Below are 27,977 nucleotides of genomic sequence, written 5' to 3'. Positions count from 1 at the left end.
GGCAACGGTAAAAAGCTTTAATAACAGACTGCATGTGTGTTTATAGGCAACCGATTAGCGGATTAATGAACCAGTTAACTTTGTTTACTTAAAACCAATATCCAACAAAGATGAACTCCAAATGCATCTCTGGTACTGACCAACAGAACTAAGCACAAATGAAGTCAATGGTGTGCCCCATCAGCATGCTGCGTTGAATGCCGATAAAAGAAGCCCGCCCCGCCCCGCCCCAGCCCTGGCCTCCTGGCCAACAGAGAGAAATGATTGTGCACTGCGCGATGATACCATTAGGTGAGAACTTTGGTTCATGCAGTCGGCTGCCACACACGTGGCACTCAAAACCCGCAGCCCGGGCACCAGTCAGTTGCGGCGGCAGCCAGCTGCGTCAGCCGTGCTCCTTCCACAACACCAGGTGAATACTGTGGTCAGGCATGCTGGTGGCAAAGACCAATCCCGCGTCGTTGTGCCCATCCAGTCCATTGAGCCAGGACGCCTCGCCGGCCAGGAAGCTGGAGCCTCTCTTCGACTTCCTGTACTCGGGCAGAGGCCAGCGACTAATCAGCCTCTCGCTCCGCAAGTCCATGATGTACAGGTAGCGGTTATCGAACAGCAGGGCGAAGACGTCGCCAAAGCCAAGCAAGGCCAAGTTGGCCACTTCAGGGGTCTTGATGACTCTACAGGGGCGAAAGGGAGGAAACAGGAATCAGAAACTTACTTTTGTGGCTCAAGCAACGACACACGGGGAAGGCACTTACACACTGCTGACCTGGAAGCAAGCCAAAGCACCCCTGACCCCTGCTACAAGTAATCTCCAAACACACCCAGGAGTAATCCCTGAGCACCTCCAGGTGTGGCCCAAAAACCAACAAAAAGAAAAAAATTTGCTTCTGTTTATGCTACAGTGATCCCCTCTGGCCCCTTGGAGAAATTTAAAACCAACATAAAATCTAAGTACATGTGAAACAGTTAAATAAAAATATTTAATAAGAAGAAAGAAGGAAAAATATGGGGCTGGAGTGAAAGAAAGCACAGCACAGCGGTAGGTAGAGCGTTTCCCTTGCATATGGCTGACCCAGGATGGACCTGGGTTTATCCCTGGAGTCCCATATGGCCCCTGAGCCAGAAGCAATTCTCTGAGCAGAGCCAGGAGTAACCCTTGAGGGTCACTGGGTGAGCCCCCCCAAAAAAGATAAAAATAATATGAGAACAATGGGTCTATTTAAAGAGTATGGAATACTTCACAATAACACAGTATCACAGCCATTTAGGGACAAAGGTGATGTCAGATGAATACTGATAAGAGCCTATAAAGCCCTTCTCCCCTAGAAAGGTTTTTGTTTTTGTTTTTTTTGGTCACACCCGGCATAGCTCAGGGGTTCCTCCTGACTCAAGGATCCTGGGCAGGCCCCGGGAAGCACATATAGGATGCTGGGATTCGAACCACTATCCTTCTGCATACAAGGCAAATGCCTTATCTCCATGCTATCTTTCCTGCCCCCTCCACTGGAAAGGTTTGATCATCTCAGTAACAGTCTCTTTTCTTTCTATGATCTGAAAGCTAGACCCCAATGAGGATAAATCCTTTGGCTAGGGACGTACAGTTAGAGCTGGAAAGCAAGACTCAACTTCTAGCACTAAGTGAAAAGGTGCTGGTCGGTTCCTATACGCTGGCCTGGGGAACCTACTCAGGCTAACAGGCACTAACAATCAGAAGACTCAAGTAAATCCCATTCACTCAAGCAGCAAATGCATAGGTCCTTCTCTAAACATGACAGAACATGGCTGAAAATAATACAATTTCCCCCAATATTTCCAAAACCTATTGACAGGAGATCGGCTGTTCTCAAAACATCAACGACAGCATAGAATAGGAGACATTAACTAAAACACACAAAACAAAAATAACTTTAGTTTTTGTTGTCTGCACATTTAGTAAGGCAAAGGGCTGAAAAGAAAAGTTAGTATCCTTGGAGGCACTGGGTAAAGAACCATAATACCAAGGACATACAAAATCCTCTATGACCAAATGATCGGCTCCCAGGAGCTTATATTTTATATAACTACCAACTAGAAGCCAGAGCAATAGTACAGAGGGTAGAGAGCACTTGCCTTGTACACAGCACACCTGAGTTCAATCCTTGGCAATACATCTGGTCCCCAAGCACCACCAGGAGTAATAATTCATGAGTGTTGAGACAGGAGTGACCCCTGGGCATAACTGGGTGTGGTCCCAAAACAAAACTACCAAAAACTACCAACTAGCATGTCCATCAAAATGGACAGAACCGTGGACACAGATATCTACCAATCTCAGATGAAGGAGCCTAAAGAGTGACACAGAAGACTCAAGCAGTACCAACCATGGCCCTCTAAATCCTTAGAGATTGAGTTTGATAACGTCAGAGAGAGAGAGAGAACAATCATTTCAAATTGACCTGTGCTGTCTAACTTTTAATAATTTCATTTGTCTTTGTGCTGTAACAAGCAATGTGGAGGTAAATTTGTTTGTGCCAATGAAAAGGCAGACTATGGGGGGGGGAGGTTGGGAACACTGTCAAAAGGAAGATCATACTGGTGGTGGCATTGTGTTTGAATATTTCATGCCTAAAATGATGTATTATGAAAAGCTTGTTAAGTCACGCTATTATAATAAAAATTAGAAAAAGTAAAAAAAAAAAATTCCAAAAAATAAAAGTAGGCAGGACCTGGTAGATGGGACAAATAAGAAACAGCTTAAGAATCTGAGCTGTGGGCCCGGAGAGGTAGCACAGTGGTGTTTGCCTTGCAATCAGCCGATCCAGGACTTAAGGTGGTAGGTTCGAATCCTGGTGTCCCATATGGTCCCCCGTGCCTGCCAGGAGTGATTTCTGAGCATAGAGCCAGGAGTAAATCCTGAGCACTGCCGGATGTGACCCTCCCCCCAAAAAAAAGTCTATAAGAGAGACGAGGGTCAAAGAGAAAGAGCCGCAGAGAAGCAAATTCCATGGTTGGAGTGAATGACAGTGACACTGTGTCCTCATACTCCACCTGCCTAAAACTGAACAGATTACCAAGCCAGCCCATTTTCTGACTAGCTCAACCACTGCTCAAGCTTGCAATCACCCAGTCTTTCTCACTCAAACTAAACAGTGACACTGTGTCCTCATACTCCACCTGCCTAAAACTGAACAGATTACCAAGCCAGCCCATTTTCTGACTAGCTCAACCACTGCTCAAGCTTGGAATCACCCAGTCTTTCTCACTCAAACTAAAAAGCCAACCACCACTACGATCTACTGACTCCACCTCTGATTTATTCCCTAGTTCTGGCATAACTCCGATTAAAGACATCACCTACTGCCTACACGGCCGCAAATAGTTCTTCATAGGTCGCCCCACATCTACTCTTGGGCCCTTTCAGCAGCTCGACTCAAATCTTGATAAAGGCCTCACTTAAGTTTTACACCCTTAGACGGCTCTCCCCTGAACTGACCTCTCCAGCTTCAATCAGTTACTCAAGCAGTGGTCCTCAAACTATGGCCCGCGGGCCACATATTGTATTTGTATCTGTTTTGTTTCTTCATTGCAAAATAATATATATGCAGTGTGCATAAGAATTCGTTCACAAGTTTTGTTTTTACTAGAGTCAGACCCTCCAATGGTCTGAGGGACAGTGAACTGGCCCCGTTTAAAAAGTTTGAGGACCCCTGCTCGGAACGCTCCCCTCCCCTGAATGCCGGTGAGTAGTTTCCATCAATTTGTTAAGTTGATAATCAGTATCTAGCGAAATTTATTAAAAAGGCGCATGATGCATACACACTTGTCCACAAATAAAGCACCGTGCCAAGAACAGACAAGAGAGTCAAAGGAAACCAAGAAAACAGCAAGAGGTCTAGTGAGTTCCATTCATGCAAAGAAACAGAACATCCTGTGGCTCGGGGATACAATTTGAACCTAATAAAGACGTGCTCACTCCAAACACTAAATGTACTCCAGAACAGAATGCAGGTCCTAATTTTGATTACTATGACGGTGAACAGTCATTCCTGCACTGCGACCTGGACAGGATGGCGGGTAACCCGACATTGCTGCACCCAGTTAACTGTGCTGGAGAGATCGTATCGCTGCTTAAATTTACTCAGCAACATGCTGTTGTCATTTGTGCTTTACTTCTTTTAAAGTACTTCAAAGCTCAAGTTCCTCTACCTGGTCCCAGCAACGGAAGCTACAGGAAATGCACTAGGGCTTCAAAAAGGGCTGGTTTATTTGTGTTGGGGGGGGGGGGGGGGGATTGCAGGAGACAAAATAGTCCTTTGTCAAAGAAAAATTGAACGTAGTTCTTCCAGGAAGCAAATAATAATCTTGCAGGTTTATTCAAGTTAATGTGCCCAAATATCAAAAATGAACACTACTTTCATCTAAGACGCTGGACTCATGTCATTCTGAGTAAGAATGTCTCAGAAAAGGGCTGGAAAGAGGATAATACAGCGTGTAGGCTGTTTGACTTCTTGCCTTGCCATGGCTACACTAAAGATTCATTCCAGGCCACTTAGATGTTTCCCTAAGCTAACCAGAAGTGATCCCTGAGCACAGCTGGGTGGGGCCAAGAAAAAAAGGTGAAAGGAAAAACCCGAGAAAGGTAAATGCACAATCGAGCTAAACCTATCAAGACTGAGTGTATTAAAAAGATTACACTTCTGGGGCCGGGCGGTGGCGCTGGAGGTAAGGTGCCTGCCTTACCTGCGCTAGCCTAGGAGATGGACCGCGGTTCGATCCCCCGGCGTCCCATATGGCCCCCCAAGCCAGGAGCGACTTCTGAGCGCATAGCCAGGAGTAACCCCTGAGCGTTACCGGGTGTGGCCCAAAAAAAAAAAAAAAAAAGATTACACTTCTATTCCAGCTTGCCTTTACACCTCTATTTAATTCAAAACAATAGAAGACTTGACCTTCCCGTGCTGATCACCTGAACTGTTTTGTTTTGTTTTGATCACAGCTGGCGATGCCTGGCTCTGTGCTCAGGAACTGCTCCTGGCAGGCATGGGGTAGGGGTGAGGGGGAGCACACACATGGACAACCATATGGGATGCTGGGAGTCCTGGCCACATTACCTGATATTTTTTGTTTTGGGGTCACACCCAGCAGTGCTCAGAAATCACTCGAGGCAGGCTCAGGGGATCATATGGGATGCCATGCCGGGATTTGAACCACCCTACCTCCATACTATCTCTCAGGCCCCATCACTTGAATTTTTAACCCATCAAAAACTTTCACAGGTTCTCCTCTATAGCTGGTGCCTTAAGCCTTATGCTTATCATATGCTGAATCATATGCTGATCATTCATATGCTGAATGATCCAGTAATGGATCAATGGCTGAATGGCCAGATGCACACAATCATAAATGCTGGCTTAATGCGGGCTCTGGGATGCTCAGCAAGAGCCTTCCCCTTTCATGGATTCACTTTGTGCCCAGCTATAAGATGAAAGCAGTTAAAACCAGATATGTGACTCAGTGATATAAAAATAAAGTACAGGCCTTGCGTGCATGAAACCAGTGTTCACCACTGGCTCTGTAGGGACTGAATAGTTTAGATTGATGCTTCTAGATTTTATCTTTTTTACTAAACACATAACTATCCATCATCTTTTTCTTTGGTTTTTGGGTCACACCCGGTAGCGCTCAGGGGTTCCTCCTGGCTCTATGCTCAGAAATCTCCCCCGGCAGGCTGGGGGACCATATGGGATGCCAGGACTCGAACCACTGTCCTTCTGCATGGAAGGCAAACGCCTTACCTCCACGCCATCTCTCCGGCCCCTCTATCCTTCTACTTATAACTGAAGTAGTAAACACTCTAAAAGTAAGCGACTCATTGGCTTATCTAAACTTTGAGTCAGCCCTGTTAAACTGCAATCAACTTAAAGATAGCTGTCTGAGAAAAAGCACCTGAGAATGTCATAACTGGCAAAGTCCCACTGGTAGAGACCCAGTGCTGAACTACAAACGATGTATTTGCCGTCAAAGTGAAGTCTTGGCTGCAGGCAGATGCTCCGATCCTCAGAGACAGACAGTGTCTTTAAGCACTTACAGTTGATTTCTCTCCCAATGGGCCAAATCTACAGTGAAAAAAAAAAATGAGGAAAGATGGCAGATCGCATGACTATGGAAAAGCTCATCCTTACATGATTTGGATTCTGTTTGCTAAAGTCAAATACAAAGTATGGCAAGAACTTGAGAAAGAACCTGGGCTTTCCAAATGAGAAACCTGAGTGCAAGTTCTAACTCTATGGTTGTGTTATGAAATCTCGAGTGAATTGTTGACCCAATAAAACCTCAGTTACTGATGATAACAATGTCTTAGCACGGGGAATGATTTGAGCTGGGGATGTAGCTAGGTAGTAGAATGCACACTTCAAATGTGGAGGGGGTAAAAAGTAAAAGAGAGGGAAGGGAATGGAAGGGAAGGGAAGGAGAAAGGGGTTAGGAGGAAGGGAAGGGAAAAGAGGAAGAAAGGGAAACAAAGTACAGTACAATCACTGTACAAGTACAGTGATTTCAGAAATGTTTGATATTCAGTACGTATACTCTCATAACTTGCATAAAGAAATATTCTGTGTCTATTACTATAAGTCAAATATCAAACTGTGCTCACTGAATAAAAATCATATGCATCTAAAAAACCTCAGTTATAAAGTTCCAGATAGATCTAATAAAATTCTCTTTGCAATGGATATTAGTTTAGACTGAGACACTACTATCTTCCTCGAAATAGTTTCCCTTTGCCAAATCATTTTAATTTTCTATTTCAAAGTATGCTTTTCTTTGAGGGTACGACCTTACCTTGATCTCATATTTGTCTGCACTTAGGAGGATGTAGTCACCAGGACTGTGCAAGAGAGACTTGACTTTGCACTTCTGTAAAACCACCTAGAATACAAACATCCACATTGCAGAAAGATCTTTTTACTGTTCCTACATTGACTCCTCTCTCCCCCCCCTCTCTCTCTCTCTCTCTCTCTCTCTCTCTCTCTCTCTCTCTCTCTCTCTCTCTCTCTCTCTCTCTCTCTCTCTTTCTCTCTCTCCTCTCTCTTCTCTCCTCTCTCAGTAGTTCCGTTCTGCTCATTTTATTTTATGTTTTAAGTTTTAAGTTTTTGGGTCACACGGGGCGACGGCGGCACTCAGGGGTTACTTCTGGTTCTGTGCTCAGAAATCGCTCCTGGCAGGCCTCAGAGGCCTATATGAGATGCCAGGATTCAAACCACGGTCATTCCTGTATTGGCTGCATGCAAGGCAAATGCCTTACCGCTGTGCACTCCAGCCCCTGTTCTGCTCATTCTTGTTAGCCATGGATAAAATATTGTGGTTAGGTCTAGGAAAGCATTTCAAGGGAGGTTGCCTGATTTTTTAAAAACAAAAGGAGGCCAGGGAAATATACAGTTGGTAAAATGCTTACCTTGCACACAGCCAATGAGTCCAACCCCCAAAACCCCATATGGCCTCCTGGGGGTGATCCCTGAGCTCTGATCCCCAAACCCCAAAATAAAACAAAGAAACAGAAGAAAGTGGGCTGGAGAGTTACTACAGGAGGTAAGCACAGAAGCAATTCCTAGCACATTTGGTCCCCTGAGCACTGACTGGACTGAGCCCTAAGTACAGCTACAGGAGTAAAGGCCCCAGCACCACCATGTGTGGCCCTCCAAAAATAAAGAGCACCTTTCCATTATTAATGCTGGATTTGATTCTCACAACTATCCTGTAGACAATACTTTCCCGGGGGTTTGGGAAGGGAAGTGTTGCAGAGATCCAGGGAGCAGAATTGCCTAGAGTGCAACTGAAGGGCACTTCCTGCTTCATCTTTCTTGGGGGGAGGGGTATTTGGGCATACCCACAGCACTCACGGCATATCTGCTGTGCTATCATCTCTTAAAGAGGGTAGCCTACTTTCCGGGCTGGGGAGATAGCATAGGAGTTTACAGCACTTGCTTTGCATGTGGTCAACAAACTCAATCCCCAGCACCAAGAACAGTCCTCTGAGCACTGTCAGGAGCAACACCGAGCACAGAATTACTCAGTGTAGCCCCGAGTACCCTTGAGTAAAGCCCCCAAACCCAAGCCCTTCCCTATAAAAAAGGAAAACAGATTTTCAGGGGGGTATTGAGTGATTTTTTTTTTTGTTTGTTGGTAACTGGGCCATACCCAGCGGTGCTTGGGGGACCATATGGGATGCTGGACACCAAACCCAAGTCAGCCATATGCAAAGCAAACGCCACACCCACTGTACTGTCCTGCGGCCTGGGGACCATATGAGATGCCGGAATTCGAACCACGGTCCCTCCTGAATCCCTGGATCGGCTGTCTGCAAGGCTAAAGCCCTACCACTGTGCTATCTCTCCGGCCCCTGCGGCCTGGTATTTTTTTTTCCCTGAAAGGGGATGGCAGGACAAATGTTTGGTAACCTTGAGTTACCAAAACTTGAGTACGTAACACACACAGAAATTGATATCAACCTCTATCTGGTTTTCACATGCAATCTATTTTTGCCTCCTTTATACAACAAACATTGTGAGCATCTTTCCATGCCCATAAGCTATTCATTAGCAGTTAGATTTTGGTGATACGAGCATCACTGTGAAGCCAGTCACTGCTGTCCACTGGTACACTTACAGCTCCACCTGATCGTTAGCTACCACTTACAAAGCATCTACCATCCTCCATCCACCCCCAATTCCTCCAAACTGCCCCCCCCACCAGGGCCAGAGCATGATGGAAGGAGATCTCTTCTGTACATTTGCCTACCTTGGTGACCCATTCCGTGTGCCCAGTGAGGGTGTTGAGGCACGTCCCAGCAGATAAAGCCCACACCTTCACAGTGAAGTCCGCAGAGCCACTGACCAAGATATCCAGTTCATCATTGTAGTCCACGCTAAACACTAGTGACATAACATACACAAAGTTAAAAGACGTGCCTAGGGAAGGGTCTTCTTAAAGAGATTAAAAAAAAAACTACATATATTCGCTATGCCTATGCCACATGACATGACTTGGCGACCATGGCTGCCATAAGCAGCCAGCAATTTTATTATAAATACCCATGCTAACAGGACTGTTACCATCACTGCAGCTTATTATTCTAAGGCTGGAGGAAAGCCTCTGGAGTCACACAATCTCATATCTGTGCGTACTTCAAGGTCAGAGACAAAATCCAGTGCCGGAGATAAAGGCAGTTCTCAGGACTGGCTGGTTGATGGATGCTCCACATAACTTTCCAAGATTACACAGAGGAAAAACAAAATGCAACCAGGTGGCCTTCCTCGCTCTCATTCACACTATTTATTGCAGTGAGACAAAAAAAGTCAACAAAATAAGTTACAAAAAAAAAGAAAGAAAAAAGTTACTAAACATTGCCCTTGGGCAGAAGCAGCCAGTATGAGGAGGAAAACAAAAGCAAAGGCCTTAGCCATTGCCCCAGGAACAGCATCTGGATTCACACACACACACACACACACACACACACACACACACACACACACACACACACACACACAAACACACACACCATCCATGACAGTGACCAACATCTGGATTTACACACACACACACCATCCATGACAGTGACCAACATCTGGATTTACACACACACACACACACACACACACACACACACACACACACCATCCATGACAGTGACCAAGCACATCAAGTACTTAAATTACTTGTCTTACTTTTTGGATTTCTGGGCCGTACCTGGCTTCCTGATGGCTGAATTTACTTCTGGCCTTGTGCTCAAGGATCAAACCCAGGTCAACCACAGGCCAGGCAAATGCCCTACACATTGTACTATCATGCCAGCCCCTCAAATATCTCTCTTAAAATATATGTCAAATTCTAAAGAACACTGGGAAACCAGAGAGGAACTTACTGGCCTTTTCTCTAGGGAATTCAGTCTAAATGAGGGGTAAAGGAGGAAGTGAAAAAACTTTTAAATTACTTCTTGTTAGAAAAAGTTGTGTTTCTTAGAGTGCTCTCAACAAACTTGCATTTGTTTGTTTGTTGGAGAAACAAAACTTCTGTTTCTCTAACAAGAATGATGAATTCTGGGCCGGGCGGTGGCGCTGGAGGTAAGGTGCCTGCCTTGCCTGCGCTAGCCTAGGATGGACCGCGGTTCGATCCCCCGGCGTCCCATATGGTCCCCCAAGAAGCCAGGAGCAACTTCTGAGCGCATAGCCAGGAGTAACCCCTGAGCGTCACAGGGTGTGGCCCAAAAACCAAAAACCAAAAAAAAAAAGAATGATGAATTCTGCTCAAGAGTATCAGGGAGGACATCAGGACAAAGATGATGCTGGGCATGAAGGACATGCAGAGTTTATCAAGCAAAGAAAGAAAACTGTGGGCAGAGGGAACGAAGAGCCAAGGCATGAAGTTAGGAAAAGCCACAGCAATATCCAGCGAGCAAAAGGAGAAACTATTTTAATGTAGGGCCCACAGAGTTCATCAAGTATAAAATCACTTAGAAATCATACTGTGGAATATCACTGTTTAATATATGAATTCCACTGTAAGTCATTGATCTTCCAATATCAACTTCTACAACTGGCAACAGCAAACTCAGAAAAATGATAGAATCAACGAAGAAATGGGGGAAAAAAACAACTGAGGTAACGAAACAATTTGGCTTACTTCAAAGAATTACTACTGAACACAGATAATGTGCAAGAAACTCAGAACCTAAGGGCAAGCAGGATCTCTCCCTGTGGAGCTTTTTGCATGGTAGGGCGATGAAACTGTAATGACGTATTTCTGTGCAAGTAAGTGTTCTGTGTGTTGAGAACACAGATCACTGGGAAACCCAGAGCCTCAGAGGTACTCAACCTAACAGGAGTTTACAAAGTCTGCCATAAAATATGGCAGACTGTAACCTTAGACTATAACCCTCAGAAGAAAGTGAAAAAGGACCTGCTTCAGGAGACTGGGAAATAGCTCAAGTCCCAAGGCTATAGCCAAATGACCGTTTCTGGTCCTTAAGCGCTGCTCTAAAACTATGAGGAAACATTCAGTTACCTGCTTCTTTTGCATCTCTAGGTAGTGGCTCATTTTCATCAATATTCCACCAAGCTCCAAACTGATCCAATCGGTACAGGTATCAAAATCTAGAAGCCACTGTCACTCCAAAAATATTTTCAGCCCTAATTCTGCAAATAAAGTGGACTGAATTTATAGCACAGACACAGACTACCCAATAGGATACAAATGAAACAAAGAACTACCTCCCTCTGATCTAAGGATCCAAGGAAACATAGGAGAGTTTTAAATAAGCCAATAAGTTTTAAATAAGAAAAATTCCAATATAATAACCTGAACAAAAGAATAAGTTGCAGTGACTGAAAAGCGGGTAGGGGACACTTTGCGACGTTAACAAAACAGAATGGAAGAGGAGTAGTACTCTTGGCTTTAAAGTAAGGGAAGAAACCCTTGAAAAAACGAGCAACCCACCCGCCCCTGTGTGTCCCCGGAAGTGCTGGGTCCTGGCTCCGGAACTCCACTCCCAGCAGGCCACAGTGTTGTCAAAGGAGCCCGTCACAAGCTTCTGCTCGTCGAACTTCACTGCAGCACAAGTGTGAGTCTGGATGCCATAAACACACTGTCCTGTACTCACATCCCACAGTTTTGCAGACAAGTCATCTGACCCTTCAAGAAAAGAGAGGTTAATAAGAAAACAAACATTAGAGTCCTGTCAATAAAGAGAAAAAAAAAGAAAAACAATACTTACTATAAAACTAGAGAATAGGCATTTAACGAAGAAAATAGAACTTTAAAGCAAAGGGTAATATCTTAGTGGGTTTGGTTGAAATACTTAACTGATAGAAGCAGATCTTAGCTCGAGAGGCTTCTGTGAGGAACCTAACTTAGGCAACCAGCTGAATAAACTTTTGAAGGCAGGCCTCCCTCCTTAAGACAGGCAATTTTCACTGTCCCTGAGCATTTCTCTTTCTTTCTTTCTTCTTTTTTTTGGGGGGGAGGGGGACTACACCCAGTGGTGCTCAAGGATTACTCCTGGCTGTCTGCTCAGAAATAGCTCCTGGCAGGCATGGGGGACCATATGGGACACCGGGATTTGAACCAACCACCTTAGGTCCTGGATCGGCGTTTGCCTTGCAAGCGCCCCTGTGCTATCTCTCTGGGCCCGCCTTTCTCTTTCTTGACCTTCCTCTTTTCCACTCCTCTAAAAGTTCACTCTTTCAATATTCTCTTTTGACTCTCCATCTGTCTCTGGCACTCTCCAAAGCTCGGACCCTGCACATCCAGATGTATGGGAATCTCCACTCAAACACCCAACTTAAAACAAAGAACCGCTGGGGCCAGAGCAGTAGCACAAGCGGCAAGGTGTCTGACTTGTGTGCTAGCCTAGGACGGAGCACTCCTCAAGCCAGGAGCAATTTCTGAGCACAGAGCCAGGAGTAACCTGAGTGTCCCCAGATATGGCCCAAAAACCAGGGGAAAAACAAACAAAAAAACAAACAAACAAAAAACCCGCAAGGTTGTGCAACTGAACAGCACATCAAATTGCTCTTTTGCTTTCTGTTCCTTTTTTTTTGTTTTGTTTTTTGGGCCACACCTGGTGACACTCAGGGGTTACTCCTGGCTCTGCGCTCAGAAATCGCTCCTGGCTTGGGGGATCATATGGGACAGTGGGGATCGAACCCAAGTCCATTATGGGTCAGCATTGTGCCAGGCAAACACCCTACTGCTGCGCTACTGCTCTGGCCCAGTTGCTTTCTATTGTTATGACCAGTTCTGCTACCTTCTCAGGAACCTCTATTCTGCTTTGAGTCCCAATTCCCATGGTAAACATCTAATCAATTACCAAACTGGGTCAATTCTACTTCAACGGCTGTTCTTTCATCATGTAAAAAATTTCTACCCTTACTCCCCTACCATCCAGACTTATTTAGCCTCATATGAACTGTAAAAAGTTAATGTTTCATTTGGAATAGCTCTAGATTTATCTCAGTCAAAAGGTTTCAATAGATGTATTGTCTCATAAGGAAATAAACTCCATGGCTTCAGTTGTCATATGATGGATGGGGTGGGGGGATCAGAAGCTAGTATTACCAACATCTTGTGGGCAAGAATGATAGCTACTATGCAATTCTTATTAGCTACCAAAACAGGAACTACCTTGATATTTTATATTCATAAATAAAAAGCTTGTTCTTTTTTTTTTTGTTTGTTTGTTTTTTGGGTCACATGTGGCGGCACTCAAGAGTTACTCCTAGCTCTGCGTTCAGAAATCACTATTTGTAGGCTCGGGGGACCCTATGGAATGGTGAGATTCGGCTGTGTGCAAGGCAAACACCCTATTGTGCTATCTCTCCAGCCCCAAAAACCTTGTTCTTAGGTGTCTTACCCAATACGCCTATTTTACAAAAACAGATTTACAATTTTAACTTATAATCTGGATTTTCTATCAGTACAACAATCAGGGTAAATTGACGGGAAAATGTTCTTTGCTTTTTAAGCGATTTTACTATAAGCTTTTCAAACACGTTGAAATCACAACACAGATGGCGTCTGTATCACAACGATTCTGCTTTAGAATCGAGGTGCTCACGACGAGGTATGCAAATGGAGGTGCGAACATCTGATTACTGCTTCTAGCAGGCCTAACTAGAGACCTTTCTCAGTGATTAGGCTTTATTCTGACTTCTTAAATGTGCATATGCAGATAAGTCCATCTTCTATGAATTTTACCTCAAAAAAAACTATTTTAAATATATACTATCAAAAAGATAGATCTAGGTGTGAACAGAAGTAAGAAACACTGGTCTACTTGAAGTTCCTAATTCTGGGTCCTTTTTCCTGTTCAATCAGTATGGGAAAAAAATACAGGATGGGGACAGGAGCATATGCTTTACAGGCAGGAGGCATGGGTTCAATCCTTTGCCACTGCATGGCCCCTGAGCAAAAATCTGGATCAACCCTCCATGCAGAATGCCAGGAGTAATCCCTAAGTTCCACTAGACATAAACCCCAAACAAACCAAAAGACCAAAACATTTCTCGAAAGTCCGAGATTTTTAGCGGTTTCTTAGTAGATCTGACAACCTCTGAACCCAAATCCTTGTAGATCAGTAATTTCTGAGAGTGAAGCAGCAATTGTCCGAGCCAAAGGCAAGTGTTATCCAATTAGCCAGAGTCTAAGAAGCAATTAACATGCAATCAAGTTTCCTGGCTTTACCCAGGGTGCATCTCTAAGGAAAGGCTTGCTTTAATTCATCATGGATGTCCTCATCTTGCCTTTCTTTCAGCAGGCAAGTGGGCATTTAATAGATAAGCATCTATTGAACAACGCGATTGAAGCACAATTTTCCTTCTTAGCATTTCAGTAAATAGGAAGCTAGGTATCTCCTTTGACTTCATTAACCATCAATTTGTTTTGTTCTTTATTGTTTGGGGGGTACAACAGGTGGTCTCAAGGTTTATTCCTGGCTCTGCGCTGAGATTACTCCTATAGGATGCCAGGAATCAAACCTGGGTCAACAAGTCCCCCAACCTGCTGTGCCATCACTACGACCCATCAGTCATCTATTCTTTTTGATGTTTATTAGGTTTCTTCAGGAAACTAATCTGAGAGTCACTTATAAACTACTGCCAAATCCAGAATGCAACAATTTACCCTAGTGAAAATATAAGGTTTTAACAAGATTAACTGTAGCATAAAATAATTAACGATGGGGCTGGATGGCGATGGATGGCGATGGATTCCTTTCTGCCACCCCAGGCCACATGGCTCTGCAACTCCATCCAGCCGGCCGGGTCCCAGGCCCAGGTGAAATCACTCACTCACACGCAGGCTTCAGGAAGAATCATCTTTATTCATGCCCTAGCCACCACAGGTGTGTGGCCTATGTCAACCTTTCAAGCACAGCATTATTTTGCTAGCCCTGCATCTTATCTCCTGTTAGCCATCTTCCCTTTGGGCTCCATGCGGCCCAAAGATCCAAAAGCCGGCCAAGAGACAAAAGGGGCCGAATCCCTTTCGTCCCAGGCTTATCTAACTTTTTCCCGACCCCTCCCAGGAATGGGAGGTCTTGCAGGAAGGGTCACACCTATTATCCGGTTCCCTAGACCCCTCCCAGAAATGGGTGGGTCTTGGGGTACACCACATTTCCCCCTTTTTTAAATATTTTCATGTGCCAACGTAATAAAGTGAAAATTAATAACAAGCCCTTTCAAAAAACATATTTTTGCAAAATATACTTTACACCTGTAACCTAAAATTCTATTAATGCTTTTTTACCAAGCACTATTTTGGAACTTTCATGTTCCTATACTTTTAAACTATATTGGGGGAACTTCAATGTTCCTATATATTTCCTAATCACAAGTACTTTAGCATACATGCATAACATAACTTTTAAAAACAGGCTAGTACATTAAAATACACAGTAAAACATTTGCAATTGAAAATATTAACTCTGAAAGACAACAAAACACATTTAAATTATAAAGAAAATGAACCTTAAGACAAAGAATGCAGGTGTGTTAGAAATTAGATGTTTAAATGAGCTAAAACTGAATTACTTCCCTTTTATTTTTATTTTTTTAACCACTAACTAAAATTTACTTCATCACCAACTACTAGAGTAAAAATATAACGACCCACTTAATTTACTACACCTCTAAACCATAGATCAGGATGATTAATTTGTTCCACGCCTGATCTCACCAACATGGCTTACTTAAAACTTTTTAAGTTCAGGATGTATGTTTTGGTCCCCACGCTGATTTTACCATCGTGGCTTCCTTCCAAGGTTTCAGGCCCTCAAGACGGTTTAGTAGGACCATGAGGTTGCAGGTTTCCGCTGCTTTACTGCCGGTGCGTCTGCTGTCAGTTTTTACCTTAGGTGATCTGGAGGATGAGATTTCAGGCTTGCCGCCGGAGCAATAGCTGAAGCTGAGCCGAGCCGAGCCGAGCGGCTTGGAGCTTTTCTACGCTTTTTTCCTTTGGGCAGCACTTAGCAAGCAGTTTTTGGCCACAACCTCACAGGGCGCTTTTGGGGTGTTTAAATTGATAAAAGTTAGTTAAAACTAAAAGTTTCAGTTCGAAATTTCCAAGATCGCAATCCAAAATCAATGCCAAAAGGTCATTTTTAGAAAATCAATGTCACACTTTAAATACAGTCTTTTTTCTCCTCCGTTTCCAATTTAGACTTTTAATAAGTTTTTGAAGAGGCCCAGGTTTTTGGTTTTTGTAACAAAGTTTTAGTTCTGGGCCTGGGCTGGAGGTGATGCAAGCTTTCACCTTTGTACTTTCAGTTGCCCTTCTGCCCCTAGAAGGGGTTGCGGCCATCTTTGAACATGGCTTTACGTGGCCAAACACTTTGGGCTGACTGCATTTGAACAAAGCGAAAATCAAACAGAAGAGCAGAAATCTCACCATTTTTGCTGATTTCTTGGGTCCAGGATTCAGGTCAAAGTTCGGAGCGCCATTTGTAGCATAAAATAATTAGTGATGGTGCTCCAAGCAGCTCGGCTCGGCTCGGCTCAGCTCAGCTTTTGCTCCGGCGGCAAGCCTGAAATCCATCCTCCAGATCACTAAGGTAAAACTGCAGAAGCGAACCGGCAGTAAGCAGCAGAACCTGCAACCTCATGGTCTACAAAACCGTCTGCAGGGCCTGAAACCATGGAAGGAAGCCAGCGTGGTAAAAATCAGCGTGGGACACACAAAACAACATCTGAACTTTAAACAGTTTACAACGTAAGCCACGTGGTGAGATCAGCGTGGAACAAATTAATCATCTGAACTATGGTTTTAGGTGTTAGAAAAGTAGTGGGTCGTTATATTTTACTCATAGTTGGTCTGATGGGCTAAATTTTAGTTAGTTAGTGGTTAAAAAATAAAAATAAAAGGGAAGTAATTCAGTTTAGCTCATTTAAACATCTAATTCTAACCACCCTGCATCTTTGTCTTAAGTCATTTTCTTTATAATTTAAATGTGTTTTGTTGTCTTTCTGAGTTAATATTTTCAATTGCAAAATGTTTTACTGTGTATTTTAATGTAGCTTAGCCTGTTTTTAAAATGTATGTTATGCATGTATGCTAAAGTACTTGCGCTATAGGAAATATATAGGAACATTGAAGTTCCCCCAATATAGTTTAAAGTATAGACATGAAAGTTCCAAAATAGTGCTTGGATAAAAAAAGCATTAATAGAATTTTAGGTTACAGGTGTAAAGTATATTTTGCAAAAAATATGTTTTTTGAAAAGGGCTGGTATATTAATTTTCACTTTATTACGTTGGCACATGAAAATATTAAAAAAAGGGGGAAATGTGGTGTACCCCAAGACCCACCCATTTCTGGGAGGGGTCTAGGGAACCGGATAATAGGTGTGACCCTTCCTGCAAGACCTCCCATTCCTGGGAGGGGGTCGGGGAAAAAGTTAGATAAGCCTGGGACGAAAGGGATTCGGCGCCCCTTTTGTCTCTTTGCCGGCTTTTGGATCTTTGGGCCGCATGGAGCCCAAAGGGAAGATGGCTAACAGGAGATAAGATGCAGGGCTAGCAAAATAATGCTGTGCTTGAAAGGTTGACATAGGCCACACACCTGTGGTGGCTAGGGCATGAATAAAGATGATTCTTCCTGAAGCCTGCGTGTGAGTGAGTGATTTCACCTGGGCCTGGGACCCGGCCGGCTGGATGGAGTTGCAGAGCCATGTGGCCTGGGGTGGCAGAAAGGAATCCATCGCCATCCATCGCCATCCAGCCCCATCGTTAATTATTTTATGCTACAATTAACAAGATGGTGTAAACATATCTTTAATTATTTTTTTTTTTGGTTTTGGGATATACCCGAGGTGTTCAGGGGTCACTCCTGGCTCTGTTCTGCCAGGAATCACTCCTGGCAGACTCAGGGAATGATAGGGGTGCCAAGGATCATTTCTTTTCTTTTTTTTTTTGGTTTTTGGGCCACACCTGGTAACGTTCAAGGATTACTCCTGGCTATGCTCTCAGAAGTTGCTCCTGGCTTAGGGGGACCATATGGGGACACCGGGGGATCGAACCGCGGTCCGTCCAAGGCTAGCGCAGGCAAGGCAGGCACCTTACCTCTAGCGCCACCACCCGGCCCACCAAGGATCATTTCTAAGTCAGCTGTGTACAAGGCTAGTGACTCCCCGTTGCACTATTACTCTCGTCCTGTGGCTCCAATTTTCAAAGAAATACTTCTCAATAGTAAAGTCCCAATAATGCTCTTAGAAAAATTAAACCAATTCTTCAGATTATTTTCATAAACATAACTTTCAATAAGCAAACCTGTTTAGTTTAATTCGAATAAGAATAAAACAGCATGGGGCCGGCAAGGTAGAGGTAAGGTATCTATCTGCCTTGTAAGCGCTAGCCAAGGATCAGGACCGAGGTTTGATCCCCCGGAGTCCCCATATGGTCCCCCCCAAGCCAGGAGCAATTTTTGAGCGCTTAGCCAGGAGTAACCCCTGAGCATCAAATGGGTGTGGCCCAAAAAAACAAAAATAAATAAATAAATAAACAAAACAGCATATAGTCTCAGCTAAAGAACAAAGTAAAAACATAGCGTAGGGAGAGCTCAGAAAACGCTTGAGTATGAGCCCAAATTTGAACCCCAGCTCTGCCAAAAAAAAAAAAAAAAAAGTTGGGTTATGATTGTAGCTTATAATACATCTCCAGGGAGCCAGAAAATTCAATGAAATGCCTACTTCCTTTCTGTTCCAAGTAATTGAGGTATTACTTTCCATTCCAAAAATTGATAAGAGAGATTTTAAGAATCCAGAGTGGTTCTTTTATTCTTTTTGGTTTTTGGGCCACACCCGATGACGCGCAGGGGCTACTCCAGGCTCGGGGACCAATTGTGAAACTCTGGGGATTGAACCCAGTTCCATTCTGGGTCAGCTGCACTGAAACCCTGTGCTATCGCTCTGGCCCCCCAGAGTGGTTCTCAAAATGAGCCAATTGCCAGTACGTAGTACCTGAGTAAAAATCATCACCAAGCTCAAAGACAATACTGGCATCATAGCCCTTGAAATGAATCTTTATCTTTTCATTGGTCCAAAGAACAAGGAAAAATCATTAGCACCCTGAGGAAAGTACATCCAAGTGCTGAGGACCAGATGCTGGCGTTTCAGTACACAGGCTCATATGCAAAGGAAATAATGTAAAGAATGAAGTAGCTGCAGACCACAAAATGCCTTAAACTTTGATTCCACAAAACTGGTCTGGAGAAATAAACAGTACTGCAGGTACTGTTTGCCCTGGTTTCACAAGGCCTAAGCCCCACCAGAAGTAATCCCTTAGCACAGTTAGGAGTAAACCTGAGTACCACCGGGTGTAGTCTTACCCCACCCTCTCAAAGCATGCTGATAAAATAAATGCCTCGCATTTTAAAGAAGAGATCACATGACACACTTACATAAAGATATAGCAACGCGTAGGGTACATGCCTTGCACAGGGATGACCCGTGTTCAATACCCAGCATCTCATATAGTCCCCTAGGCACCAACAGGAGTAATTCCTGAGTGCAGAGGAAGGAGTAACTCCTGAGGATCTAAGTGTAGTCCCAAAACAAAATAAACAACAACATCACATAGAATATCCCAGTGGGTGATTAGAAATCATCTTTTTTTTTTTTTTGGTTTTGGGTCACACCGGATAGCGCTCAGGGGTTACTCAGAAATCGCTCTTGGCAAGCTCGGAGGACCATATGGATGCTGGGATTCGAACCACCGACCTTCTGCACCCAAGGCAAGCGCTCTACCTCCATGCTATGTCTCCGGCCCCAGAAATCATCTTTTTTTTTTTTTCTTGTTTTTTGGGCCACACCCGGTGGTGCTCAGGGGTTTCTCCTGGCTGTCTGCTCAGAAATAGCTCCTGGGACACCGGGATTGAACCCAACCACCTTTGGTCCTGGATCGGCTGCTTGCAAGGCAAACGCCGCTGTGCTATCTCTCCTGGCCCCAGAAATCATCTTAAATTTTTTCCCTCCTAGAAGTGCTTGGGGGACTTGGTGCAAGAGATCAAATGGGGGCTCTTGCAAAGCATATGCTCCCACCCTCTATCTGCCTGAGCCACTATGTCCAAGCTCAATTGGAAATTTTTTTTTTTTTAGAAACAACATTCTAGAGCAGGGGTCTTCAAACTACGGCCCGCGGGCCACATATTGTATTTATTCCCATTTTGTTTCTTCACTTCTAAATAAGATATATGCAGTGTGCATAAATATTTATTCATAATTTTTGTTTTTACTATAATCTGGCCCTCCAACAGTCTGAAAGGACAGTGAACTGGCCCCCCTGTTTAAAAAGTTTGAGGACCCCTGTTCCTAGAGCAAGAACTCCTTTCCTTCCCAGCTTTTCCTTACAGTCTCAGTAATTTTTCCCAAACAACTAGGACTACTTGCCGGCTTAGCCACAAGGCAGGGCACGGGAGGGGCAACGCTGGCGACAGAAGCCAAGTTCATGCAGACAAGCCTTGACCCCTGTGTCACATCCCTAGTCAGACCCCCACATTTTAATCCGCACAGGAGTTTTTACAAAATACTTGTCTTGTTGCATACAAGATTTTATGAAATACTTATTTTGTTGCAAAGTGTACTCCTATTAGGAGAAATAGATACTTTGAATCAAAATCCATTTCCAACTACAATATTACTTTTACTTGAGGGTAGTTTAGTTTAGGTTATTTAGTTTCCAATTTGGGGCTGAAGAGATAGTACGCCCTTGCAGCAGACAATCCTAGGTTTGCTCCCTGGAGCAAGGCCAGAACTAACCCTTGAGTAGCCAGGAATTAAGTCCTGAGCACTGCTGTAGAGAGCCCACAAAAGCAAAGAATGTGGCAGATTTTGGCCTATTCCTTCAAAGAACCCCTTTTTATGCCTCTCGTGAGGTTGCTGGAAAGGGTCACTGTTCTGTATGGTACCGACTCATAATGTGGTTTCAGCAGAGTATCAGAGGAAAACTCAGCTGGAGCCTGGGGAAACACAAGTCAACACAAGTCCAGGAGAGGAACCAATGAATACTCAGTGAGGCAAACTCCTCACTGAGATCTTGGGACTGAGAATCCCAAGAGTGGAGAGAGCAGATGAAGAGCCCTATTCGTCTTGGAACAAGGATGGCGGAAAGAGAACCGCTGGGTCAACTGGTGGATGCTAGTAGGACTGATTTGTGAGTCCCAACAGCCAGCTCCCTGCGGCTGAGGCTGGACCCTACAACCAGACTTCAGTGGCTTTCCGTAACCCAACACTCTTACCCCGCCTGGGGCGAGGGCCTCTTACAGACCAAGTAGCCAAGTCTTCTTTCTGCCACTTGGGCCCAGGGAACCAATGAGGGGACCTTAAAGCAGTTGAGGTCTGAGGCAACATCTTTATTAGTTTGTCTGTGCATAACACATATGACTACTCTACAACAATGCTTCCCAAAGAGCAACCCCATGCCCCAGGGAGGACTCTGAAATGACCCTCCTGCAGCAGTAGCCTGGGGTGCGACTGAAAAGTGCTTTCCAGGGGTGGAAAGCATGCAAGCAAATCTAGGGTCAATCCCTAGTACTCCTTATCTCTTCCCCCACCACCACCACCACCCCCAGCCTCCTAGGAGAGATCCCCACCACAAAGGCAGGAGTAAGTACAGCCAGGTGTGGCCCCAAAACAAAAACAATGGGATCCTGAAGGGTTGTATTTTTGCTTGTTCACTTAAAGAAAGTAGAATTACCAGTAATGTTCTGCATTTTTCCCCTGAAAAGTGGGCAGTAGACCAAGTAAGTCTACAAACCACTGCTATTTTTTTATTAATAAATTCACCGATAGAAAAAAAAAAATCAACTGGAAGACTGAGAAAGCAGCAGCAAGAAAAAGGCAGTTCTCATAAACACCAAGCTTAAAAAAAAATTCTGGCATATAATCAGAAAATTTTATTCAAAGAATCATCTTCTGGAACTGGACAGAACAGGCATTTAAGGAACATGCCAGGCACGCAGCTGCTACAGTTCAATGCCCAGCACCTCACGGTCCCTACCCTTCACAGTACAGGCCTGGAGGCCGCATGAACACTGCCAAGCCTGGCCCTGGAGGCTCAGGTGCTGCCAGCGTGGCTGAGGAAATTGTCAGCACCAAGAGCCCAAATAGCACCACATCCTTGGGCCCTAGCATGGGACAACTGGCCTAGCTGACTGAGAATCACCAAGAGAGACCCAAGGCTCCCTGAGCGCTGCTTTGGAGGCTCCAAATACATAAAATAGAGTGATTTTATTCTCTGGAGGAAAGAGGATTAGGGGATGGGATGGGGAAAGAATGGCAGAGGGATGGGCTGAAATGGCATCCGACAATTAACACCTGCCGGCCGTTCTGTACATTCATAAACTCTATAAAACACAAACCAACAACAACACAGTTGCATGGTCTCTTACCTGTACAGAGAAGCCCGTCTTTGTAGTAAAGTGCATACACTCTGGCACTGTGTCCAATCAACGAAGAGGTTTCAAAGGCTTCATGGTCTTCCAGTTGCTTCATCCTCAAAATGGCCTTCAAGTAGACCTTCTTCCAATGCAGAGCGTCCTGAACAGAATCATCTATCTGCCAGCCCAAATTTCTACATGCCGTCTGCCACACCTCTGTACAGGCACTTATCACCTTATTCCACTGCTTAGAGACGAGGCAGCATGTGAGTAAAGTCTGAGGATCGAGCCATTGTAACAAATAAAAACTGAGCTCCAGAGGAAGGAGTTTGAGGAAGTCCCGCTTGAGGAGAGCCTCCAGGTTATTGGAGAGATGCCTGAGCTGGACTGCCCCGCTCAGACTAATCAGGTGATCCACAGTTTCATTTTTCTGCAAGTCCGTCAGAGAAAGAAATGTAACAGAAATGTTATCAAGCCATGTCTCAAAGTCCTTTCTCTCCATAAGGTTATGGAAAAATTTACCTGTGACACATCAAAATATTGTATTAGTTCTGCTCAATCAGACCATTCAAAGCAAGACTGCTAATAAACCAAGTATTACAAAATCACAGTAAAAACTTTAGAATTACAATTTTTGCTTAGGTACTTACTACATTGTAATTTCACAGTCAAAGATTCTATATTTATCTGGAAGTTTTCCAAGCACAAAGACAAAAATACATTTGAGAAAATATACTTTAACAAATCATGAGCTTGGACACCTAAGTCATTGAAACTTATGTCAGTATTTGCGCCGGCCCCTTTTTTAGGGTAGCACGTGCTGCATGATCTTCACAGTAAGATTCACAAAATAGTCATCAACAAAGTTATTAATATATCTCCCATCAATACCATCATAACTCCATTTAATAGAGTCTATTTGGGCACTAAAACCAACTGTGTGTATGTGTGTGTGTCTGTCTCTCACACATACATGCACATGCACACACAGACACACACCGGGATATGACAAACAGAAAGCCAAGTTCCCTCATGCTAGGCACCATCTGACCTATTACCAAGATCATAAAACTAACTGATAGTAGCTTTTGCAACAGATGTTCAGGTGAAAAAGTCTGAGAAAAAAAAAGAGATGGAATAATTATGTGGATCAGGTAATCTGGTTCTTCCACTTCCTTTATGGCACAGCCTGTCGGTACCTGATTATCAAAGGCCTTATCTGGTCCCAGTTTGTTTAACAGGCCTCCTAAGAGCTCACCCAAACGCCCAAAGGAGCAAAATGATTCTGGAAGCCTGCACAAATAAGACAAATTTGTAACCCTGATGCTCACAAAACACTAAGGAACAGGCACCATCATTTCCACTTTGCAAAAGATGAAGCAGGAGGTCAAAAGAGGCAACTGATCTGCCTCTGTCAGCAGAGCCCTCAAGGTCGGCACCCTCCCAAAAGAAAGCTGCACTCTGGAGGCCCACAGCCCAATGATAAGATAGGGAGCACAAGACCAAAGGTGACAATTCTACCTCCACCTCCCTAGCATCACCCCTCAGGAGAAGGACAAAGTGCCCCAGGGCTAAATGAAACAACACAAAATTTGCCACCAGTACCCAACAGTCAGTGTCTGGTGGGAACTGACACTAGATGATCGAAGCTACACTGATGGAAAGAGAAAAAGAAAGCAGACTTGGGAAAACCAACTCTCCCAAGGTTGACCACATGTTGACATGTTCGTGAGAAGACACGGGAAGTTATTATTTTTCCTTAATTTCCATAGGACAAAAGTTCCTTCTAATATAACCAGGTTACCTCTAGGTAATGATATTAATTAAAATGTTCTCTCCAAATATAACGTACAAGAGGAAAATAAATTTCTTGCTATGGCACCCAAATCAGGTCTACGTTTTTAAAAGACAACTTAGGCTGAGCAGAAAGTACAATAGGCAGGGTGCTTGTGTTGCATGTGGCTGACCTGTGTTCGATCCCTATTTTATGGTCTTCCAAATCTGACAAGAGTGATTCCTGAATGCAGAGCCCAGAGTAGGCCATGCGTAATGCTCAAAATCCAAAAAAAAAAAAAAAAAAAAAGACAGATCTCATCTCCCATCTTTGTCAATTAAGTAAAAGTGATTTATGTATCAAATTTGGTGAGAATGTCACCATGCCCATCGCGCCAATCGCGCCATCTGCTAATAGTTATTACTTGGGGCTGGGGGGGAGAAAGGAGAAAGAAAGATGCCGTAGCTAGTGTTGCCTGGGGCCACTCCGCATAAAGCCAGGGATGCTTGATGGACTATGCAATGTCAGAGATCTATTGATCTGAGGGCTCCAGAATGCAAAACATGAGCTCAAGCCCATTAAGCTACTGACCACTTTTGGTTTTTGAACAGTCAATGGACTTTAAAATAATGGTTTTGAAATCTTAGGTTTGGGCCAAGTAGTATTTATTGATTAGTTTTTGTTTTGGGGACACATCTGGCAGTACACAATGTGGCCAGGTAACTACACGATTCTGGGGAATCGAACCTGGGTGCAAAGCACGTACTTAGGCCCTCAGCCATCTTCCAAGTTCAAAATTGATTGATTCAAAGACTTTTGTGATTGCCAAAAATATTCTATCCACCAAAAGTTTTTATCAACTTAAAATCAGGTCAGCATGGCTCCTCCTTATTCTAACTCTTATCAACCTTCTATTTTCAATTACATTAAAGCAATTCTCACTGGAAAAAAAAAAAGAAACACCAAAACCCATACTGAGAAAGACAGAAAAATAAGTCTTTTCTGGACCATTCAAACACTATCCCACAAATCTACTAGATTTGTCAGGTTTCCATCATTCACAAATGAAGTTAAATCCTATACCCTGCCATTTTAATGTACATTATTAAAGATTATGAGACAAGCTTTCCAATATGCACCTTATTGAAAATGCCTTAAAAGAACAAAATAGACATTGTTATTATAGTCTCTTAACTCTCTCCTTATAAGAATTTCCGGCCTGGAGAGATAGCACAGCGGCGTTTGCCTTGCAAGCAGCCAATCCAGGACCAAAGGTGGTTGGTTCGAATCCCGGTGTCCCATATGGTCCCCCGTGCCTGCCAGGAGCTATTTCTGAGCAGACAGCCAGGAGTAACCCCTGAGCACCGCCGGGTGTGGCCCAAAAACCAAAAAAAAAAAAAAAAAAAAAAAGAATTTCCACCCCAAATTTCATATTATATTGTTTCTTCAGTTATTAAATCCTTTGGAGGAAGATGTATTTTCCACTAAAAGTGAAAGTCATGACAAAGAAATACTTTTGGGGGGATTAGTCTTGGCTCTGAGTTCAGAAGACGCTCCTGGCAGGCTCGGGGGACCATATGGAAGGCTGGGGGTCGAACCTGGGTCCATCCCAGGTTGGCCACGTGTAAGGCAAAGGCCTTACCGCTGTGCTATCACTCTGGCCCCAAAGATATACTTTTAAAATAAAGAAAGCACCAACTCATTTGAAGACTTAATAAAATATTGGGGAGGGACATGATCTGGCCTATATTTAAGGCCCTACATTCTAGACTCAGTGCTCAAAACAAACAAAACCCAGTTTTCCTTTTACTAAAATGAACAGACTTTAAGAGGAAATTTTCCTAATTAGGGTCACAAAACTAAACTGGACTCTTGCAGCCTCTGGCGATATTGTGCTCTGGCAGCACAAGGTCCCTAGGGGAAAAACTTCAGGAAATGGGATTTCAATTCAGCACAAGGAGGAACTTTTAAATGGTTAGCGCTTTCCAATAATGGAACAGCTAGCTACTTCCAGAGCAGTTAACTTCCCATTACGGAAAACCATCAAGGACAGTAGTAGACAGAAGCACTGAGATAAATGCAAATACTCTATAGATGTCTACCAATCCAGCCACTTCTTATATGCTTAGGTGATCATGGGCAAGCACAGCTAGCGCGTAAGCTTCAGTCTCATTGTCTATAAAAGGGAAAGTTATCACTCACTTTGAGGGCTGAGAAAAATCACAAATAGAACAGGAACATGCTGAACATGCAGCAGCCCAATCTATGGGAACTTAAAAGGCATTTTTGGGTAGTTTATGCCTATGGACTTCTAACCGGAAAGCATTTGGTAGTACTAAGGCTGAATACGACATCACTAACCTCCATTTCAAACTCTGGTCTTATCATAAAGTTTCTACTGAAATAGCTTAAAATGTCATGGAGAGGGCCGGAGAGATAGCATGGAGGTAAGGCGTTTGCCTTTCATGCAGAAGGTCATCGGTTCAAATCCCGGCGTCCCATATGGTCCCCCGTGCCTGCCAGGAGCAATTTCTGAGCATGGAGCCAGGAGTAACCCCTGAGCACTGCCGGGTGTGACCCAAAAGCCACAAAAAAAAAAAAAAAAAAAAAAATGCCATGGAGAAAAGGCAAGAGTTCAAAAGGAGTGTGGGGTTTCAAATTTTGGATTAGGGCATCTACTGACCTGAGGCTATAACTTCCCATTGGGTGTATTTTTCTCTGCTCGCCCTGGTCTTAACTGTCCCCAACTTCAGGCTAAACATTACACTTCCATGTTAACCATCATAATTCTGAGGAACTGAAAAGATGCCTAAATTGGGAGATGAGAAATATGGGTGTGATCTCTGTGCTTGTATTAACTCTGCATGTTCCCTTGCGCAAGGCTCACAACGGTACCAGTGGGTTTGTCCCCACCTCACAGCCTGCAAGAAACAAATAGCATATGGGCGACCTATCTCGGCAGGCCTCCGACACACTAGGATTACCCCGCCCAGCAGTTTCACGGTAGCAGTCCTGTCAACTGTGGGGAAAGTGGTTCTGCTTGAAAGAAAACGAACCAGGTAGAAGAGAAAGGCGACGGTCTAGTCTGTCACAGCTCTGAGCGGCTGACAGCAGAGACCCAAAGGCAAGAGCAGGCTTGCATCTGGTCGGGATGATCACCCCCAAAGCAAACCAAGTCTGTCTTCCCTGGGCCCTGAAGAGGAATGGATGGGAGAGCATGGTGAACGGGACACCAATCCCCTTTCCTCTCCTCCTCGGCTGGGGCCAAAAAGAGAGAGCTGCAAGTGTCGTAGCTAGTGAGGTTTCTATATGCGCCTCCTTTTACTCTATTTATCGGTTTTTGGGTCACACCAGGGTGCGCTCAGGGGTTCCTCCGGACTCAGGTCGTAGGGGTGGGGTGGGGGAACCCTATGGGATGCCATATGGGAGTCGAACCACCGTCCCCCCTCCGTGCTATGTGTCCGGGCCCTGTCCGCCTCTTTTTAGGAAAGCACTAGTCGCTTTGGCTGTGTCTTGTTTTAGAAAGGCCTTGAGCACGGCTGAGACACCGTGTGTCCACACGCAGACACACACACAGACACAGGCACACACACAGACACAGACACACACACACCCCACACACACTGGGGGCGTCTTTGGACCGTCAGCCCGACTGGGCCTTGCTCCTTCTGGGGGGCTCCCGGGGACGCCCCCCCAAGGCTCCTCCGCGCAGGCCGGCGCCCCGAAGGGCCGGGACCCGCGCAGCCCGACTGACCTGAGCGAGCGCCCCGGGGCCCGGGAGCCGGCCGTGCCGGGCTGGGTCGGGCCG

General features: G+C 44.4%; 1 protein-coding gene across 1 annotated transcript; it reads right to left on the bottom strand.

The window, feature by feature from the left end:
* Positions 1–3: 3 nt before the first annotated feature.
* Positions 4–27,967, bottom strand: FBXW2 (F-box and WD repeat domain containing 2). The gene is made up of 7 exons (XM_049773072.1): positions 27,924–27,967; positions 22,408–22,917; positions 11,467–11,661; positions 8,773–8,906; positions 6,817–6,903; positions 5,923–6,092; positions 4–674 (listed from the first exon to the last, which is right to left on the bottom strand). The coding sequence occupies exons 2-7, from the start codon at positions 22,895–22,897 to the stop codon at positions 386–388; spliced, it is 1,365 nt and encodes a 454-aa protein (XP_049629029.1). The 5' UTR covers positions 22,898–22,917; positions 27,924–27,967; the 3' UTR covers positions 4–385.
* Positions 27,968–27,977: the final 10 nt, after the last annotated feature.

This window comes from Suncus etruscus, chromosome 5 (genome assembly GCF_024139225.1).
Source record: "Suncus etruscus isolate mSunEtr1 chromosome 5, mSunEtr1.pri.cur, whole genome shotgun sequence".
In the NCBI taxonomy this organism is placed as follows: Eukaryota; Metazoa; Chordata; class Mammalia; order Eulipotyphla; family Soricidae; genus Suncus; species Suncus etruscus.
This window is presented reverse-complemented; position numbering and strand designations above follow the sequence as displayed.